The 23,188-nt window shown below is 26.6% G+C and overlaps 4 protein-coding genes across 4 annotated transcripts; 1 reads left to right on the plus strand and 3 right to left on the minus strand.

Annotated features, from left to right (window-relative positions):
- Nucleotides 1-6,969: 6,969 nt before the first annotated feature.
- On the minus strand, nt 6,970-8,967 carry GO595_001177 (transketolase; the record flags this gene model as incomplete). The annotated part of the gene is made up of 1 exon (XM_067913946.1): nt 6,970-8,967. One exon carries the CDS (start codon nt 8,965-8,967, stop codon nt 6,970-6,972), a length of 1,998 nt encoding a protein of 665 aa, XP_067778647.1.
- A 591-nt stretch (nt 8,968-9,558) lies between these two features.
- Nucleotides 9,559-10,158, plus strand: GO595_001178 (ras-related protein Rab-7a; the record flags this gene model as incomplete). Its single annotated transcript, XM_067913948.1, has 1 exon — nt 9,559-10,158. The coding sequence occupies one exon, from the start codon at nt 9,559-9,561 to the stop codon at nt 10,156-10,158; it is 600 nt and encodes a 199-aa protein (XP_067778648.1).
- A 2,903-nt stretch (nt 10,159-13,061) lies between these two features.
- On the minus strand, nt 13,062-13,859 carry GO595_001179 (protein transport protein SEC13-like B; the record flags this gene model as incomplete). Its single annotated transcript, XM_067913949.1, has 1 exon — nt 13,062-13,859. One exon carries the CDS (start codon nt 13,857-13,859, stop codon nt 13,062-13,064), a length of 798 nt encoding a protein of 265 aa, XP_067778649.1.
- A 4,703-nt stretch (nt 13,860-18,562) lies between these two features.
- Nucleotides 18,563-18,901, minus strand: GO595_001180 (uncharacterized protein; the record flags this gene model as incomplete). Its single annotated transcript, XM_067913950.1, has 1 exon — nt 18,563-18,901. One exon carries the CDS (start codon nt 18,899-18,901, stop codon nt 18,563-18,565), a length of 339 nt encoding a protein of 112 aa, XP_067778650.1.
- Nucleotides 18,902-23,188: the final 4,287 nt, after the last annotated feature.

Consider the following 23,188-nt stretch of genomic DNA (forward strand, 5'->3'; position numbering starts at 1 on the left):
TGAACATGAAGAAAATGCAAATTGTTCAATTGATAATACAGAATTGCCAATGTATGCTGATATAAGATTACTCCATAGTGTAAAACTCTTTTGTGGAATTAATGTTACTTCTCCGTCAATGATAAGATATTTTGTTAAGCCTTGATATTCTCGTGTAAATTCAGACTCTTTGGTAATAACCAACGTACTATTGCTTTCAATAAAGAGAGCTTTTACATGATTTGTCAGAATGGAGAAGAAAAAACAAAAAATGGAGCACATTAGTGAAAGAACGTTTAAAATAAATTTATGATGAGACTATTTGCAAGAAAAGATTCCATTAGATGCACATTAAGTTAAAAACATATACAATGACTTCATTTTGGAATTTATAATTAACTTACTAATCTCCTAACTTTCACTGATTTTTATTATTTGATACTACATGAATTTTTAAATTTAATTTTCCTAGAACAAACCAATAACTTTGGATATGTCTTTACACAAGTCCTAGGTATAAATTAAGAAATTATCAAGATTCAATTGAATTAAAATTATCTTCAGGATTAACTCACATCCTAAGTTACTGCAAACGTGCTTTTCAAAACAGCTTCTATATTTTAAAATAGGAAAATACTCTTTTTTTATTGAGCCATAAAAGATCCATGCTTTTAGAAAAATTTAAACATGTATCTTTATTATTGATTGTCTTTTATTACAATGTGGTCATTTTCCTTTTCACGAAGAAGTAACTTAACGATTTTGGTAAAACCATTTTCTGAAGCATGAATAAATGCTGTTTTATATAATTATACTAAATTCCAAACATCACAAGCAAATATAAAATTATTGAAAAAATATTTAATAAAAATGAATGATCGTCCTTAATTTTTGTGAGTGTTTTTTCACTTTTTAGAAGCGCTTTTACAGTTTCAATATCGTTGTTTTTTGCTGCAATTATAAGTGCTGTTTTAAATTTAATAATAAAATTCCAAATACTTTGTTGAAACATAAAAAAATTACAAAAAGCTTTCAATCAAACGAATAAACATCTACAGCATTTACATTGATATGTTCTTGCGTAAGAAGTAATTTAACTATTGAAGTATGCTGAAATTTTGCTGCCAACATAAGTGCTGTCTTAAATTTTTTGTTGAAATTCCATATGTTTTTGTAAAACAGAAAACATTTACCAAAAACTTTCAATCAAACAAATAAACATTAGCAATATTTAGATAAAGTTTTTTATGTATAAGAAATGAATTAACAATTTCAACATTGCCAGATTTTATTGCCCACATAAAGGCTGTTGTAAATAATTTCATTAAATTCCAAATATTTTATTGAATTACTAAATAGCAATAGAAAATATTGATTCAAACAAACGAATATCTTTATCATTAATGTTAATCTTATTTTGTTTAAGAAGTAGTTTAGTGGTTTTTATATTATTGAATTTAGATGCTAAAATAAGTGGTGTTTCAAATTAACGAATGGAATTTTAAAAAATATTTTGATACATTAAATTTTAATATGAAATTTTAAATGAAATTATTAAATATTTTTTTGATTTATATCACCTTTTTGTATAAGTATTTCAACAACTTCACTATAATCATTTTTGGATGCTAACATAAGTGCTGTTTCAAATTAATAAAAGAAAACCCATAAAATAATTTAATACATCAAATAAATATATAAAATATTATGAATAATAATAAAACATTTTTTGCATTAATATCAATTTTTAGATTAATAAGGAATTTAATAATTTCAATATGATTATTTTTGGATGCTAACATAAGTGCTGTTTCAAATTAATAAAAGAAAACCCATAAAATAATTTAATACATCAAATAAATATATAAAATATTATGAATAATAATAAAACATTTTTTTCGTTTATATTTATACATCTTTGCTTCAGAAGTATTCCAACAACTTCACTATAATCATTTTTGGATGCTAACATAAGTGCTGTTTCAAATTAATAAAAGAAAATCCATAAATTATTTTAATACATCAAATAAATATATAAAATATTATGAATAATAATAAAACACTTTTTGCATTAACATCAATATTTAGATGTAAAAGAAGAGACATAACAACCTCTTTGTATCCTTTATTTGATGCTATAATAAGTGCTGTTTCGAAAAAATTGTATAATTATCATATTATCATTTGAAATATTAAATAATTAAATTAAAAATTAAATATCAAAATTAAACATTTTTTGCATTGATATCAATTCCTTTTTGTTTAACAAATGAATAAACAATTTCATCATAATTATTTTTAGATGCTAACATAATTGCTGTTTCAAATTATTTAAATTAATTCCAAACATTTATATAATACATCAAATAAGAATGTGAAATTTTATAAATATTAATAAAACATTTTTTGCGTTAATATCTATTCCTTTTTGCTTGATAAGTTTATGAACAACTTTGATATGACCATTTTTAGATGCTAACATAAGTGATGTTTCAAATCAATCATCAAAAAATCAAAAACTAATATGAAATATTAAATAAAAATATGAGGTATTATAAATAATAATAAAACATTTTTTTCGTTTATATTTATCCCTTTTTGCTCGATAAGTATTTCAACAACTTCGATATAACCATTTTTAGATGCTAACATAAGTGCTGTTTCAAATTAATAAAAGAAAATCCATAAATTATTTTAATACATCAAATAAATATATAAAATATTATGAATAATAATAAAACATTTTTTGCATTAACATCAATATTTAGATGTAAAAGAAGAGACATAACAACCTCTTTGTATCCTTTATTTGATGCTATAATAAGTGCTGTTTCGAAAAAATTGTATAATTATCATATTATCATTTGAAATATTAAATAATTAAATTAAAAATTAAATATCAAAATTAAACATTTTTTGCATTGATATCAATTCCTTTTTGTTTAACCAATAAATCAACAATTTCATCATAATTATTTTTAGATGCTAATATAAGCAAAGTTTCAAATCAATTGAATGTATATTATGTAATATGACGGAACATAAAATAAAGGAATTTTAATTTGTAATGAAATAAATAAAAATTCTTAATATTAATCCCAATATTATTTTGTTTAAGAAGTTTTTTAACAATTTTAGTATGTCCAAATTCTGTTGCTAACATAAGTGCAGTTTCATATCATTTAAATTAATACCAAATATTAATTTTGTACATCAAGCAAATGAAGTAAATTGCTAATAAAGGAAATCGATATTCATTGCATTTACATCAGTTTTCTGTTGTTTAAGAAGTAATTTAACAACTTCAGTGTAACCATTTTGTGATGCAATAATTAATGCTGTATCAAATGAAATAAATTACTTTCAAGATATCATATGATATATCAAATTAATGAAATAAATATCAAATAAGATAATTTTATATTTTTTTGATTTATATCTACATCTTTTTGCTCAAGAAGTAATTTAACAATTTCACTATTATGATTTTTAGATGCCAATATTAATGCAGTTTCAAATCAATTTAATAAATATTAAATATTATTTTGTAACATCTTCTTTATGTAATAAATACTAAACAAAATAATTTTATATTTTTTTGATTTATATCATATCCTTTTTGTTGAAGAAGGACTTTAGTAATATCAGCATGATCATTTTTAATTGCTAAAAGTAATGCATTTTCAAAATAATTTAATAAATATTGAATACGAATTTGAAATATTAAATTTTATGTATAAATTTTAATCATAATTAATTAATATTATTAACCTTGAAATCGAGATCTTTTTTTTCAAGAAGTACATTAACAATATCGCTATGACCATTTTCAGATGCAATCATTAAAGCAGTTTCAAATTTTTCGAAAAAAAATTAAATACTTATTTAAAACATTACAAAATCGAATAAGACTTCAAATAAAATATAAATATATTTTGTTCATTAATCTTGATGTTATTTCTGTTAAGAAGTAAAATTACAATTTCTGTTTGATGTTGTATAGTTGCGATAATAAGTGCTGTATTAAATTCATTCTTCAAACTCCGAGTAATAGGATGTTATATGAAATAAATGAATGAAATTTTAGATAAATCAAATAAATATTTTTCAAATTAAGATCAATTTTTTTTTGTCTCACAAGTAATTTCACTAAGTTTCTATAACCATGATCTGATGCTATCATAAGTGCTGTTTCAAATTAATTCTAATAATTCCAAATATTAATTCGAAATAATAAAAAAATAATATAAATTTCGATTTAAATAAATATATATTTTGAGTATTTATATCTAAATCTTTTTGTTTGAGAAGAAATTGGATAATATCCATGTTATTATTTATTGATGACAAAAGAAAAGATAAAGAAAATTTTAAAAATAAACAGTAAAAAATTAATTTATACGTGAAATATATTAAATCTATTTCGAATTAAAAAAGTAAATACCTTTATCATTAAGTTTGATTGTATTTTGTTCAAAGAGTAATTTTATGATATCAGAATGATTATTTTCAGATGCCATAATAATTGCCATTTTATATAACAGGATTAAATAATAAATATTGATTTAGAATATAAAGCATATTAAATTAACTTCTAATAATGCAATAAGATATTAATGATAAATGGCTCAATAGTTTTTTGTTGAAGAAGCAATTCTATGATTTTTTTATATCCTTTCTCCGAAGCTAAAATAAATGCTATTTTAAAAGACACGAATAAGCAACGAATATAAATATCATATAATAAATGAAAGAATAAAATTTCTTATAAATTAGAAAAACATTTCTAATACTTTCGGTTAAATTATTTTGCTTAAGAAGAAATTTAATCATATTTTTATTCCCTATTTCTGATGCATAAAAAGCAACTATATGAAAAAATATTAATTAATATTCAATAATATTTTGATATATTAAGAAATATATTCAAATATAATACAAAACAAAAAAACATACTTATCATATGAATCAAATCTTTTATGTTCAATAAATATTTTTACAACATCTATATAACCGTTTTCAATTGCAAGTTTAAGGGCAAAATCGAATAATCAAAATGAATTCCAATCATAAGTTTAAAACATTAAATTATTATGTTTAATATTAATCATAATAAATGAATATTTTTTGTATTAATATTTATATTCTTTTGATCAAGAATTAATTTCACAATTTCACTGTGACCATTTTTAGATGCCAATATAAGTGCTGTATCAAATTAGTCAGATAAAATCCAGAAATTAATTTAGTACATAAATTATATTTGTAAAACTTCAAATCAAATGATGAAAAATTTATTGTATCGATTTGTATATTTATTTGTCTAAGAAGCAATTTTATACATTCATTGTGATCCTTTTCATATGAGGAAAGAATTGATGCTTTAAAATTCCATAATAATCCTTAAATATTAAAACAAAGCATGAATTTGAAATTAAACATCCTATACAAATAAAAAAATAATTTTGAAAAATGGACTTTATATTTTTTATAATCTTGTATTAACTTACATATTGCTGAAGGTATATAATACGATGCCAACATAAATTGTTTTTCAAATAATAAAAGTTAATATATAATAAAATTATAAAACTTTTTCCTTTTTCCTTGAATTTTTATATTTTTGTTTGACGTAGAGATCAATATCCTTTCTCGAAGGGAAATTTGATCCGATCATAAGTGCTGTAAGAAACAAATATGATAAATACCAAATATTGTATTGAAGCTTGATACCATTTGAATTAATTTCAATAAAATCAAAGGAAAATTTTGTATATTAACATCAATGCTTCTATTCTGAAGAAGTGATTTGACAATATCATGATTACCTTTTCCCATTGCATACATAAGAGCTGTTTGTAATTATTATAATAAATTCCGATTATTACTTTGAAACATAAAATTATTATAAATAATATTATATGAATATAACAAACACTCACTTCATTGATATTGATATTTTTTTTTAGAAATAATTGAACAATATCAGCTTTACCAACATAAGAAGCAATCATAAGTGCTGTCTCAAATATTATAATTGATTTCCAAATAATATATCGAAACAAAAAAACATTCAAACATATTTTTTAAAATATAAATAAAAATTTTGAGAATTAATTTCTATGTTTTCTTGCTTAAGAAGTAATTTAACAATGTTAATATTACCACACCAAGCTGCAAACATAATAGCTGTACAAAACATCTAATAAAAATTCCAAAAAATAATAATTTTAAATATATAATAAGTAAAATAGACACCAAGATATCAAAAATATCATCTTTTTCATTAACGTTAATCTTTTTTGCAAGAAGTTTATTAAGAACACGAATATTGCCGTTACAGGTCGATTCAATAAGTGACGCAAAGTCAAATTTTATATTGAAATTTTGAAAACATATAAAAATCGTCTAACAGAACGAAAATACTGTTCCGAAATACTTTTTTCCTTTTTCTTTGATGAACTTGAAAGGATCCTTATCTTTGCATTCGACCAAGCTTATCCCTATATATGTGAAATTCGGTTCCAACTTTTTTTCCATTTGGCCTCGAATATTTTGGCATTTTTTAATTCGAATTAAAAAAACATTTATTTAAACTTCTTTTTCACCCAGGATATCGGTTTTTACGGTTTTCAAATTCATCTGTACAGATGAGATGGGGGCAAAATGAAATGGATCACCAAAATAAAATGAGTAAAAACCACCTGTGTTGACTGATTGTTTGAGACATTTGTTGATACCAACCCATAACTAATTTGTTTTCTTTGTGCATCATCTTACAATTTGGGAACGTACGAACTTTATTATCTGATCCTGAGAAAGCGTTTGCTCAAAGTTCGTACACAACTTTTAACTGTGATAATCCATTTTTACTTCCACGAGAATCGTTGTACGGAAAAAACAAAACGAAACTGATAAACGCACGAAAAGTCGTCAAATAATAACTTCATCAAAACTCCAAAAAACAAAAGATTTGATTAGACATCATTTTTATGGACGTTCAATAAGCTCTGGGACTGGGTGTGTCTTGTAGAACTCGACGACTTCCTTTGCCTTTTCAGCCACAACCTCCGGCACAAGACCGAAGTGTTTGTACACATGAGCAGCAGGTGCAGACAATCCGAATGTTTCGACTCCCAAATGCTTATGTGAATATTTGCTCCAACCGAATGAAACGCCAGCTTCAACGGAGACCACAGGCACGTCCTTTGGGAAACATTCTCTAATGTAATCCAATGGCTGTTCATTGAATATATCCATGCAAGGCATAGACACGACTTGAACTGGGAAGTCGAGTAACTTTGCAGCCTTCAAAGCTAAGTCTACTTCGGTACCAGTTGCAACCATTACGAGCTTAGGGCTGTCGACTTTCTTGCAAACGTAACCACCTCTTAAGGCGCCGTCGAATGAAGCGCCTTCGATAGGAGGAGCGTTTTGACGTGATAATGCCATTACTGCGGGTCGACTTGGTCCGGTCATTGCAGCTGTGTAACAAGCTGAGACTTCGAGCATGTCTGCTGGCCTCATTAAAAGTGCGCCTGGAAGTGCTCTAACAGCAGCGAAGCTTTCTACGTTTTGATGTGTGGCACCATCTTCTCCAACGCCAATTGAATCATGTGTTAGGACAAGTAATTCACGTAAGTGATCTAATGATGCAACACGTAATGATGGTAATAAGTATTGGACGAAGACAAAGAAAGTGGCAGTAAATGGTACAAGTCCTTTGAAGCCATAATACGCAATACCATTTGCAATTGCTTGCATTGCATGCTCACGAATACCAAACTCTAAGTAGCGCCCTTGGTAGTTTCCTGGCTTGAAAGTGGTTTGGCCATTTAATGCAGTGTTGTTGGATGGCGTTAAGTCTGCTGATCCTCCAACAAGTCCTGGAACATTTTGGGCAAGGACATTTAAGACTTGTCCTGATGAAACGCGTGTCGCAATGTTCTTATCATCATTCATTGGCATGAATTTCTTGAAATCTTCGAGTTTAAAGTCGCCATTGATTAATTGTTGTAATTCGGCATACTCAGCTGGATACTTCTTGGCATATTCGGCATATGTGGCGTTCCATTTCTCAACAAGTGAATGGGTATTTTCACGAACTTTGTCATAGTACTCATAAACTTCTTGTGGAACAACAAAGAACTCATCAGGCTTGAAGCCAAAGTGTTCTTTGAGATGTGCAAGTTGGTCTTTGTTGAGTGGTGTGCCATGAACCTTTGGCGAGTTGGCAAGTTCAGAGCCATAACCAATTGTGGTATGAAGATCAATAAGAACTGGCTTATCTGTAACTTTGAGGGCTTCGTCAATGGCGGCTTCAATGGCCTTGAGATCAGTATTTGCGTCCTCAACTGTGATTGTATGCCAGCCACATGCACGGAATCTCATTTGAACATCTTCCTTGAAGGCAATGTCTGTGCTACCACTGATTGTGATTTTATTATCATCCCAGAAGACGATGAGGTTGTTAAGATGGTTATGACCAGCATATGAAACTGCTTCATACTGAACGCCTTCCATAAGATCACCATCAGAGGCAATGCAGAAGACTCTGTTATCAAAGATAGTGCAATCTGGCTTGTTGTACCTGTTGGCAACATGAAGTGAGGCTACTGCAAGACCAACTGCATTTGAGATACCTTGACCAAGTGGACCTGTAGTAACTTCGATTTCAGGAACAAGATGATGTTCTGGGTGACCAGCTGTTTTGCTTTGATATTGACGGAATTGCTTTAAATCATCAATAGAGAGTATACGGCTGTGAATGTGAAGAAGAGAATAAATGAGAGATGATGCATGACCAGGGCTAAGAACGAAACGGTCGCGGTTAATCCAGTTTGGTTCAAATTTAAGATACTTGGACCATATTGTATGAGCAACTGGAGCAAGACCAAGTGGAGCACCTGAGTGACCAGAGTTGGCTTTATGGACTGTGTCCATAGCAAGAACGCGGAGAGCGTTGACGCAACGATTCTCAATTTCCATTGGGATAAATGTCACTTTTAGAAAACGATGAACTTATTTCAGTTTTCGGTTTATTAAACTCAATTTTGATAATTCATCGTTTTTGCGGTTGTAACAGTTCACATCTCCGTAAACTCAAAAAACCAAGCGCCTTAACGTGCGATCTTCAACGTTGAAATTTTAAACTTGTTACATAAAACACTTCTTATTTTAGAATAAATCATGGCAATTTAAATTTAACAAAAGACTTAACAGAATTAACACTAAAACAACTTCAAAAGAACTTAAAAATGTTAACATATCTTTGATTAAAAATCTATTCATATTAATATATAGCAGTTAAACATGATACTAAATATATTATCGCATAGTTTTTTACTAATAAAGTTTTTGAACGACGTTCAACTCGAATCTATTTAAAGCTGCAACAATTGATAGACGGAATTTATGGGATTTTTAAAGGTTACATATATTGCCAAAAGAATGTTGCTGTTAATTAATTTGTCATAATTCGGATTTCCATTTTAAAACAAGGATATTGTATGGTTCGTGCATGTTAACACCTGGAAAAATTAAGCGACCGTTATCCTTCCGAAATACATTTTGAAAAAAATGGAGAAAAATGTAAAATTAAAACTTATACTCCTCGGGGAAAGTGGTTCAGGAAAGACTTCAATTATGAGACAGTATTGTAATGGTACTTTTGATGAAAATCCATTAATAACAATTGGGAATGATTTTGGTTCCCGTACAATCACAGTAAATGACATAGAAGTAAAAATATCGATTTGGGATACATCTGGAGGAGAGGCTTATAAAAATATATGTTGGTCGTATGCTCGTCATGCAGATGGAGTAATTTTTGTTTTTGATCTTACTCAACCTTCATCATTTACATCTCTTAATTATATATATAACAAGGTTACCAATGGATGTAGTTTTAAATTCAATAATCCATATCCATTTTTAATTGTTGGAAACAAAACAGATCTTAACAAAAAAACGGTTTCACAATATACGATTGATAACTACAAAGATTCGAATAATATTAATCTTTACTATGATGTTTCAGCAAAGACAGGAGAAAACTTAGATAAAGCGTTTTATGATTTAGTCAAATTAATTTTGGAAAGAACAGAACCAGAACCTGATGCATCCGTTCCTATAGAACATATAGATAATGAGAATACGCAAACATGGATGCCATGTTAAAACAAAATAAAAATTTCTTTCTCAACAATTCTTTGCCACAAAAATAAACGGCTTCTATTGCAATCAATGAGGGGGACCCCCAAATGTCACTTTTCCTTAAGCCCAAAAATTTTCTTGTGAGATCTCACTGCATTTTATAAAAAAATATTATAATATTTATAACATTTATTAAACTCAATATATATATATATATATTCTTGAACATTTTAATCACTAAATAGTTTTATTAATAAATATTTCATTACAAGCTTGTTATCGATTCATTGGAACACTTTCATAAGGTTAAAACCTTGTAGTGCTAAAACTAGAAACACGCATTATACCCAAAAAGTTTATAAAGTGAATTTGTTTTTTCTTTTGAAAAGTTTAAATAAACTTTAAGAATTAATTCCATAACAAAAAATTTAATCTATTTGAAACCAAAAGTCACAAATAATGAATGAATGAGCTCAGTGCCTGATTTGGGCTTTCATTATTTAAAGTGTTTTGACAAAAGTCGGCCAATTTTTCAGCATAAATTAAAGGCAATGGAACTCTTAATGATTTATCACTCCCGAAGTAACAACAAGTTAAATAATATGTTAACATTACTAAGTGATCATCATTCCAAATATGAGGCAATTGATGTATTATTGTATACTTTGTCGGATTTATAGTTCCTTCTTTTGATATCAAATAAAATTGAGCATAATCGTTTACAGTTATTTTATCATATACAATTGTTCCTGTTTCAATATTATCCCCAAACAATCGAACGCTATTTCTTTTTTCTACCAAACAATAAACAAGTGATATTCCAAATTCTGCAATTGCTTTAATTTCATTCTCTTTTAATATATCTATAGTTAAACTTGATTTCCTATATACAACAATACGATTAAGAGATGATTCCGAATGTTTTCCATAAAAATCAATTGCTTTCTTAAAGAAATCTTTTATGTCTTTACTTGATATGATATTTGATTCATCAAGTTTATATGTTTGGGAATAATATCGAGAAAATGTAAAATCATATGAAGCGGTCATTGCGCAAACATTTGTTGTTGAAGAAATTCCAATAACCATTGTATGTTTAAGAGGAAGTGATTCTGGTGAAATATAATATGGAATTCCTCCTGTTTTAGCAGTAATCTGAAACATTAATTTAGTTAAAAATTTTGAATCTGCATCAATAATATTTTCTTTTATACAAAATTGTGATGGAATTCCAAGTTGAATAGTTAAAAGTTGCTTAAGTGACTCATATAAATTTTTATTATATTCATGAAAAATTATTATAATAAAAGAAGGAGTTCCATTGTGTACGATATATTTAATTATTTCTTGTGAATAATTGTTATTATCAATAGATTTCACAGAAATAACATCTGGGTATTGCATATTAACATTTGTTTTATTCGAAGTTTCAATAAAATTGTTTAAAAAAGTTTGTTTCTTGTCATCTTTAAATGAATCAGGTATTAAAATAAGTGGTTTCGTAATTAAGTATGGTGAAATAGCTACAGCGCAATGATCCATAATTTTATTCTTTTCATTATATTTTAAAGAAAATTCTTTATGATCAATTTGTTGTGTTCTACATTTTAATAATGGTGATGGAAGAACATTTGCTTTGATTTCAAAACTTTTCCCGATTATTATTCCCCATTTCTCAAGTGATTTATTTATTTTATCAAGAAATAAATATGGATCACAAGTTTTAAACTCATTAATTTTATTCTTAACTAATTGGTCTTTATTTTCAGCTTCTGTTAATCCAGAAATCATTAAAGATGATGCAGGATAATAATCCGTTCGATTAAATGATATAGATTCAATAATAATATCATCTTTACGAACATTAAAATTATAAACATCTAAAAAATAATCAGCAACAGATACTTTCTTCTGTTCATTATTTATGAAATATTTTTGTGATGGATGAATATCCCAATTAATATTAGAAATAGTAATTTCTCTTTGGAATTTAGAATGAATTGTTAATATATTCATATTTTTTAAAGATGTTAATAAATCTTGTCGTTGTTCAAGATTAGTAATTCCAGATTTAATGAAATCATAAAGAGTTCCAATGCGATCAATTCGATAAGTTGGTTTAAAGATAAGAGAAACGCCGCCTTTTAATAAAACTAAAAGTGAAGTGAATCCGTACGTTAAAATAAACGTCGATATTCGTTTTGAGATGGAAGTATCAAACCATTTAGTTTTAAGGTGTGAAAACTTGTTGGAATAATAAGCATTGAGAAGTGCATTATCACAAACACTGAGAAGTGATTTACCACATTTACTTGTGATTTGTTTGATCTGTTTAATTTTAACATTATAAATTTTGGTCGAATTTTGTGGATATTCAATCGAATTTTCACACTCAAGATCAGGGAGTGATGAAAAAAGTATTGATTTCCCATTATAAAGCATAGTTGCCCACTTTTGATTTTGTTTTTTCTTACCACCTTCTGGACAAAATGTTAAAAATAAGATATTAATAGCTGTATTTTGATTTGACATTTCTGGATCAATTTCTACTGAATATTCAAATAAATTAAAATTATCTTGGAATGTGATTGGATAAACATTTGCATGAATTTCAATTATACTTCCAGCAGCTACATTAAATTCTGGTGGAATTTCTTCATCAAAAAATTTACGTCGGATTTGATCTTGATTTTCTTCTCCAATCTCCATAAGAGTTGTCACTTTTATATCATAGAATTTTTTGGTGTTCATCAAAAACAAAATATTGTTTCCAGAAAAGAACAATTTTAAATAATTTTCTCATACAAATAATTCTTGAATTTATGCGGTTACAACATAGCATAAAATATTAAAAAGTAAATTTTTAATTGATTTATATTCTTTTTCATTTTAACATTTTTATTTTATTATTGAAAAAGTAGACTTTATTAATGTTGTTTTTCCATTTTCCAATTACCGTTTTCATCTTCTGTCCACATTGTCACCTCGCCATTAATATTGCTCAAAACAAGAACTTTGTCAACCATTGCCCAGGAAATACCACAAGCTGGGAAGTCAACAACAATTTTTGAAACATCAAATCCGTTTCCATTTAATTTCGATATTGCAACAATATTATCATCACCACAAGAAGCAACCATTTGTGACCCTGCAATAGGTACAAGAGGCGAAGCAAGCTGGCGAATCCAACCATTGTGAACTTGCGCAGCAGCTGATAATTCCCAATTTCCACAAATTAATTTAAATGCGCGAATCACGCCATCAATTCCGCCAACAATGATTGTTTGAACAACATCAGAATCAGGGGCCCAAGTGATAGCGCTTAAACCAAGTAAAGATGCAGAAATTATCACAGAATTCCATTCTGAACCTTTTTTTGTATATACACCAAATGTTCCTGCAAGTGAAGCTGCTGCTACAGTACATTTTGAAGGGTGGAATGCAACTGATAATATTGCTCCTTTTTGTGATTCAAATCTTTTGATTTCTTTGTTTCCTTGATATATGCATACTGTTCCGTCTGAAAAACCGCAAGCAAGAAGGTTACCACAATCAGCAGATGAATAATCAATTGAATATGGTGTTGAATGTAAATTTAATATTTCGGATATTTTTTGGAGGTTTTGCGAACTATGAATAGAAACAGATCTACCAGCTGTTGCTACAGCAAAATTATGACCATATTCATTCGAATCTATTGAAGTGATTGGTGAGTTCAGTTCCATCCCTGATTGTCACTTTTAATTCAATTGTAATTGAAAAAACAATTCTATGTGATCTGTCAAAACTATCAAAAAGTTTCAAAAAAAATTAATTTGGGGTTGGAATTTCTTGCGCAAACCCAACAAATAATTTTAGGGTTAAACAAAAGCAATGTTATGCAATCGGCGAATATAATAATAAAAAAATTTAAAGCTGTTTGTCCATTATCTTTTAATATAATTATCAGCAAAATGATTTATACTTCATTCGTTATTAGAGTAAATGATACTTCTATTTGCTTCTCTTTTTTGAAAGAAAATGAAGCGTTTGAAGAAAATAATAATATTAGTTCAAGAATTTTCGATGTATTCTCACTTATTCTTTTCAAAGACAATAAACACCATCTTGAATCAAGCTGTCTTATTGATAATATGATTGAACAAAATTTAATTAATAACAATTTTGTTAAGAACAAAAAGATTTCATATATTGTCCAAAAACTCACTCTAGGAACTGATTCTTTCATATTTAAAGGTATTACATTCAAATATAATGAGTATGTGATATATAGAAATCTCATTGAAAATTTTAACCAACTATCAAAGAACAATTGGGAACTTCATAATAATTTAATTAAAGAAGGAGTTAATCCAAATGAAATTGCAAAAATAATACGAAATGATGAAATAGGAAAACTTCAAGAAATATCATCACAAGCGAATTTTAATTTTAATCAAACAATTGAACCATCATTTTATGAAAGATGTTCATTTATTATTCAAATAAATGTTACATTAATTGATTATGCAGCATTTTTTGGATCAATTAAATGTTTTAAATATTTACTTGTAAATGGTGCAACCTTAGAAAATACAGGTAAATATGCAGTTGCAGGTGGAAATGAAGAAATTTTTTATTTATGTTTACAAAATCATTCATCTTTTAAAGATGTGTATGAAACAGCAATTAAATTCCATAAAAATGATATTTTTAAATATATTTATGAAAACAAAATTATTGAAAATTGTGATTTAGAAGATTTAGGAAAGAAATGTATTCATCATCATAATTTTGATCTTTTTTTATATTTGCAAGAAGAAGGAATGAAAATTAACAATGTTATTATAAATGAAGCAGCCAAAGATGGAAATATTTTTATTGTTGAATATTTTCTTGAACTCAATCAAATTCCAAGTGATATTTTAGTTTTTTCTTCAGAATCAGAAAACATTGAACTTGTTAGATATATTTTAGATCAAGGAAAAATTAATGTCAATACAAAAAATATTTATATCTTTTCATTAAAATATATTTAAATAATTTGAAGTTTCAAAATCATATTTGAAAATATTTTAAATTATTTAAAACAGCACTTATGAAAGCATCTGAATATGGTCGTACAGAAATCGTTAAATTACTTCTTGAACAAAAAGGAATTGATATTAATGCTAAAGATATTTATTTGTTTTATTTAATATTTGTTTTAATAATTTAACATTTCAAAATAATATTTAGAAAATTTTTAATTTATTTAGTACAGCACTTATATATGCAACTGAAAAGAAACATATAGCTGTGGTTAAGTTACTTCTTAATCAAAAAGAAATTGATGTAAATGCCAAAGATGTTTGTTAGTTTTATTCAAAAATTATTTTAATAATTTGAAGTTTCAAAAAAAATTATGGAAATTATTTGTGTAATTTAAAACAGCACTTATGACTGCAGCTGAATGTGGATGGACAGAAATAGTTAAAATGCTTCTTAGACAAAAAGGAATTAATAAAAATGCTAAAGATGATAATATGTATTATTTAATGTTTGATTTATTTTTTTATAATTTCAAAATAATATTTGGAGATCATTTATAATATTTATAACTGCAGCTCAATATGCAATGCGAGATAATCATTATAAAATTGTTAAAACAATTATTAATCATAAGGTAAATTATGCTAAAAAATAAACTTAAATTTGCAAGTAAAATTGTAACTACTAATTTATATTTATATGTTATTCTTTTCAAAAATATTTTTAAACATAAAAAAATATAAAAAATGTTTATTATATAATTTAAAGATTACCAGTAAAAACAGTAAAGAAAATAGATTTTTGTGGAGTTTCATATATACCAATTCCACATAACTTGTTTTGAGAAAAAATCACATTTCTGTATTCAGGAATATGTTCAATCATTTGTGAAAATGAGAATAATGGATCTTTAACAAGAAGAACCATACCACAACAAAACTTTGGTGTTTCAAATTTAATGTTTGGGTGCGAATTAACCCATTTTTCCCAATCATTTGCATCTAGTGATATATAACCATTGGCTAATTCAAACGTATACTCAAATGCAACCTTGCTGAGAAAAGCTTCTTCTTGTAATTTGGACCTTCTTTTTTGAAGTCTTGATCGAGAAATAATATTTGCAAATTTATCAGCTAATAACTTATCTGTTTCTCTTATTTTAAAATCAGCCACCAATTCAAAAATTTTGGTAAACTGATGATCTGGCTCTTCTCCGAATTTAGCAGGAATATTATCATTTAGTGGATTCTTTTGTGGGTCATTTTTTGTTTTTTGTTGATTTTTTAATACAGTTCTTGCTTGAGCAAGAGCAAGGGCGTTTTTTGCATTAAGATGACGTGCGGTTGGTTCAGATGTTTCCAAAAAATGAATAATTACATCAACAGCAGATAATGAAGGATGGTGGTGCAGGTAAGAGCTAATGTTTATTTTTGGGATATTTGGGAATATTGCTTCTATTTGATCTTGAAGCTCTTGTTTGAGCCTTTTTATTCCTCTCAACGGAAAAATAAACGTACCTCGCACAAAAAGTTTGAAACCGTCACTAAAACAAGGAGCATTTTGCCCACAAAACAGATTGACTTTGAAACGAAATTTATTCACTAAATCACTTACACAATTAAGCCTTCCACAAATTCATTTACTTTTTCAGTTCTGTTAACCAATATATCAAAATTTAAAAATCATTGGTAAAAATCAACCACGTTTAAAGGCACCCAGGTATAGCATAGGGTGTCCATTGGTAACAAGCACAGAATCAATTCAGGTAAATGTAATATGTTTAAAAGGAAAAAGAAAATTGATGAGTAAATATGACTTCATATTTGGGGTTAACAAAGAATAAGAAACACTCTTTTACTACCAAAACATTTTTTTTTTTTTTTTTTTTTTTTAGAATATGATATAAGAACTTTAATAGCAGTAGTTGGGCATAATGAATTTCTTAGCAGATTTAAAATTTAAAAAAAAATTGAAATCACTAAAAATATCAAAAATTAATCTGTTTAAAGTACAGCTTGTCCTTAAGCCCACAAGAAAATTTTTGGGCTTAAGAAAAGTGATATTTTTAGTGCACCCCAGAGAATATCACTTTTACGGTTATTTTGGCAGGGATTTAACGGTCGTTTTTCGGGGATTTTGTTTTGGGGGATATAGCTCATTTACATTGTGTTAAAATGTTAAAAGTTAGGAACGCGAAACAATGTCTTGGCAAATAAAAGATTATTGAATGTGTTTTTTATTATTCTGAGATCAATGAATCAACGAATTAAGATATCTTTTTTAATTAAAATATGAGCAATTTTTACAATAAAAAGATTCTTTAAAATGATCGTTTCTGCCTTAAGCCTTAATAATTTTATATATGTTTTCATAATTTAGAATATGTTTTAATAATTTAGAATATGTTTTAATAATCTGGAATATGTTTTAATAATTTGTAATATGTTTTAATAATTTAGAATATGTTTTAATAATTTGAAACAGCACTTCATATAGCAGTTAGAAATAATAATATAGAAATAGTAAAATTACTTTTAGATAAAGGAATTGATGTTAATGCAAAAACTATTCATTTTAATAATTTGGAATATGTTTTAATAATTTAGAATATGTTTTAATAATTTGTAATATGTTTTAATAATTTAGAATATGTTTTAATAATTTGAAACAGCACTTCATATAGCAGTTAGAAATAATAATATAGAAATAGTAAAATTACTTTTAGATAAAGGAATTGATGTTAATGCAAAAAATATTCATTTTAATAATTTAGAACATGTTTTAATAATATTTGACAATTCAAATCGCACAACAAAATGGTTACACAGATTCTATTGAATATTATATTATTAGATCACAAAAAAAATAAAACTAAGATCAATGAATTTTAAAATATATTTATTTGATTTTTTTTTGAGAAATCTTTTTCATATGAAATGGTTTGCATGGAGTTTTAATAAGTGATGCATTATTGAGAAAAAAAAAGTGACTTAGTGTTGCAATAAATCTGTTTTAAAATTTATGTAAAAAGAAAAGAATCATGTTCCATTGTTAAATTCTAATTTTTGTCCAAGAAAAAACCTTTGTGAAATGTTGTTTGAATGCGGAATAAATAAATAATCCCACAGTGAAATTTTTGTAAATAAGTTTGGTTAAATTGAGATAAATGAACATTTTTTTTAATAAACATATGCAAAGATATCAATTCGATGAAATTCAATTGCTGTTTCACAAGAATCTTCAAGTGTTGAATTATTTTGTTTACATAAACGAATGATTTTTTTTCATTTCCATATTCAACTGCATATTTTAAAGCTGACAAAAGAGCATAACATTAATTACATAATTTAATATTAAATTTATTTTTGATTTACAATTTCTTTTATTCATTTCATCAATTCCTAAGGGAATCAGAAATTTACAAAGCTTTTTCATTTGTATAGTTATCATTCACGTTGACCGCTGCCATCAATGACTGAATTGCGTCATCTTCGTTCTTCTTCTTTACCAACAAAATCACCAATAGTACGATCACAGCGACTACTGCAATTCCCACCACAACTCCGATTATTACCCATTTCTTGTCTTTGTCGCCACCGCCTCCTTCTTCCTCAGATCCGCTGCTCTCTTCTTCACTTTCACTGTGTTCTTCTTCAGTTTTACTACTTTCTGATTGTGTTTCACTTGTTTCTTGTTCAGTGGCACTACTTTCTTCATCTTTTCTTCCGATGATTTCGATTCCAGCTTCAGTTTTCATTATCCGGACACTATTTTTACTTTTTATTACGATATTATTAAATTGTTGATTTTTATTTGTTGAAACTAAAATGAATTTTTTGCCTTCTTCAAGTTTTTCATTTATTAATACAAATAAATCGATATATGATTCATCACTATGTTTACCATTAATTTTAATTGGTTTATATGAAGTAATTTTATTTATAACAATATTAATTTGAGTTATACCATTATTTAATGAACTTAAAGTTACATCTTTATCACCATTATAATTTATAATTGCATTACCAATTCCATTAATTAGAATTTGATCATTACCAGTAAAACTTATTGAGTTAATTCTCATATTTATTGGGATATCAATAAAACCTTTTCCATCGATTTGTAATTTATCTAAAACAACTTCACCAATACTTAATACATCTAAACCAAATCCAATATTAACATTTTCATTTTGTTTAATATGAATTTTTGGAATTTTAATATATGTGAAATAACGTAACGATTTAAATGTAATGAAACAATTCGATGTAATTCCAAATGAAATACTTTGCGTATTTGTTATAAATGTATGTTTACCTTCGAATTCAACATTACATTGATTATTACCAATTAATTCAACACTTGAATCAATTAATTCATCATTAATTATAGTAATTTTATCAGTAAATTTATTAGTTTCCATATTAATTCGTAAATATCCCATATTTATAAAACGTGTAATTTTATGATTTTTAATTGTTCCAATATCATTATTTGTAACAACTACAAAGTCATTATCATCAATATTTAATGTGGAATATGAACTATCAATAAGATATTCAACTAATTGGAAACTTGATCTTATTTCAGTATTATCAACATAACTTAATGTAGTTGAATCTACAACTAAACTTTTTCCATTTTCAACTAAAAAATTACCAAATATTTGACTGTTATTTAATACCATTAGTTTATCAATTTGAATTTTGATTTTATCAATTCGTTGAATACTTGTTTCAACTAATTCAAGTCTTTGGATTTGATTTTGTTGGAAATTTAGATTTGCTAAATGTTTACTTCCATTAATCATTATGTTAATATTTGGATTTACATCTTTTACTATAATTTCAGTGGTTTCTTTAAAGAGTATTATAGCTGTAATTGTATCATTAGTAATAAAATCAGTCCATTTTTGATTATTATTAGTTATTCGATATTGACATATTTTTGTATCATTTTGATAACAAATTATTGGATATGTATAATAAGGATTACCTATAAACTTAAATCCAAGTGAATTATCAGTAATAATTTTCTCATATTTTAATCGATATGAATTTAATATTGCTGATGTTTGATATGGTAAATAATTATTTTCAACATTTAACATTAAGTTAATGTTATCATTTAATATTTTGCCTTTAAATATTTTAATTCCATTTTTAGTAATTTCATTAAATTGTTCGATTGTTGTTTTATCATTTCCACTTATATCAAGTTGTAATTTCCTTAAATCAATTTCTTTAAATGTAAAATTAATTGGATCACCAAATTTAAACTCAAGTTCTAACTCATCAGAAACAAGTGGAATATTTAAATAAATATTACTTTCATATGTTAATGGTGAAAATCCATTAATAGTTATATTATCTCCATCAACTTTAAATTTACCAGTATGTATTAATTGAGGAATTATATTAATTGGACGTAATGAATGAAGATATGAATTACCATGAGCATAAATTCGGAATAATTTAGTTTGATCAATATCAGAATCAATTGTAATTGTTCCATTTATATCTAAATATTCAATAGAACTATTCTTTAGAATTATTTTAGACTTATCTTGGAATATAAATACGTTCTTAAATAAATTTGAATTTTCGATAATTAATGTTCCATAATTTTGACTATTCACTTGTGTTTCATATGTGTATCCATTATAATACATTGTGGCTCCTTTGGATATAATACATTTAAGATTTATATATGAATTTGATCCTTTTTCAGCACAATATACTTGAACATCTTTCGTAAATGTTGTAGTGATACCATATGTACTTGATAGAAATGACGTATCAACATGAAAACGAATTGTGCCTCTATCTAAGAACTCAATTATCATTTGCTTCGGACTTTTATAGATAACTTGTGGGACATTAATAGAAAATTGTGCATATTTGATTGAGATGTCACGAAATCCTTCAAATTTATGTCCATCATCAATAATTTTAATCGTGCCTGTATTGATTTTAGGAAGATATGAAAGTGTGTAAAAGTCTAAAGTAAGATCATCTGATGAAGAAATTAAAAATTGACTCGGATTAAATGAAACATGTGATAATGTAGCTGAAGAAAAAATAGCACTGTTTATGTTATCTTTAAAAATAATTTCAATGTTTGAAAATTTTACAGAATTAAATTCTTTTAACCGTGTAGAAATTGTAAAATGATCTTTGTCAGAATAAGAACTAATACTAAGTGACTTCAAAAAACTAAAGTCATCAAGAACAAATCCATTATAGAGAATTAGAATATTTGCATCAGTTACTGAAGTATTTGAACGGATATCTTCCATTGATGCAATTTTTTTATATCCAGTTGGACATGTATATCCAGAATAACCTTTATAGCAAAAATTTGATATTGAAATACCAGAGAAAAAGAATAAAATCAGCATCAAAGTCAGTTGTTTGTGGCAACTTGCCAGTTATCATTCGATTTTTTGCGTAGTTTATTTAAAATTTTTCATATTGGCTAAACCGTTTAAAAATTATTCGTATTTGGGACACCCCATTTGACATTTTTGTTAAAAAGTGACATCTGGAATTAAAAAAAAAAGAAATGAATCTAAAGGAAGTTTTCATGAGTATCCTTCCAGGAACTAATGGGATTCTGAAGCTAAACAACTCAAGGTCTTTTAAATCATTTTCTTTTTCAAATGGACTTTTAGCTATTGGAACTGATCAACCAACTCCGATTCTTTATAATTTTAAGAATGGGATTCTCAAAGCATTTCAACTTTCACCCGAAGCAAAAGCAACTCCCATTTCAATTTGTATATCTCCAAATAACGAATTAATAGCAACAGGAAATCATGATGGTTCAATTTCAGTTTGGTCTATTAGAAACTGCACACTTATGAAGAATATTGTTGGACTTCATAATTATGCAATTACAGCTATATCATTTACACCTAATTCCAGAAAGATAATTGCATCTGATTATAGCGGATTAACATCTTATACATCAGTAGCCAAACCCAGCAAGACCTCAGTTTTATCCAAGGATACTGTACCAGTTAAAGTTATTATCAAATCCGATGATAAATCACCATTTCCAATTTCTATTTTACTTTATGATTCCAAATTTACAATAATTGATCTTAAGATTTCATCATCACCAAAAGTTGCAACTACTGTCACATTAGGCACTAAGCAATTTCCACAAATTCTTCTCCGAAATAATCAATCTAATTTTGATCTCTTTTGTTTTTATCACAATTCTTTTCTTCGTTTTATTGTTTCTTCACCTGATAAATGTCATCGCATGAATGATGTCGAACTTTTTACAGATAATTTAATCATCAAAAAAGTTTTACCATTTAATCAAGAACTATTTCTAGCTATAACAACTAATTATCAAATGCGATTTCTTAATGTTAAACCACTTATTATGTCAAGTTTAAGTGGTGATCCAATTGAACGTAAACAATTAGTAAATCGAAAGCAAACACCATTAACAGAATCCGCGTTAAAGTTATCGAGTTATTTATTCACATATGAAGAACATTTATATATTTTAAATCATAAAAACATTATTGACACTAAATTTAGTGCATGGAATTATCGAATTATGAATGAAGTTGAAACAGATGATTTCGATATTGCATTTGATAGTTTAATTAAATCATATAATAAACTTTCATATGATGTCATTGGCTTTACGCAAAAAGGATCACATTTCTTATTTGACGTAAAGAAGACTGGATCAGAAGTATTAAAGCGTTATATGGACAAAATCATAAACGTTGAAGACGAAACAGAATTTAAGTCGAAATTACAATTTGCGATATTAAATTCGGATAAACTTGACTTATTAGATTATTTATGTACTGATATCTTAATGATGATTGAAGAGAAACATAAAGAACTTGAATTTTTCGAAACATTATTTACTAATACTAAAGCTCAAGTTGCATATTATTTAAAGCCAGAATTATTAAAGAAGATATTAGACATATATAAACGTGAAAATAAATTAAAAGAAGTTGAAGAATATTTATTAACATTAAATATACCAAGTGAATATCTTATAGAGAATT

This window comes from Histomonas meleagridis (genome assembly GCF_020186115.1).
Source record: "Histomonas meleagridis strain 2922-C6/04-10x chromosome Unknown contig_120, whole genome shotgun sequence".
In the NCBI taxonomy this organism is placed as follows: domain Eukaryota; phylum Parabasalia; order Tritrichomonadida; family Dientamoebidae; genus Histomonas; species Histomonas meleagridis.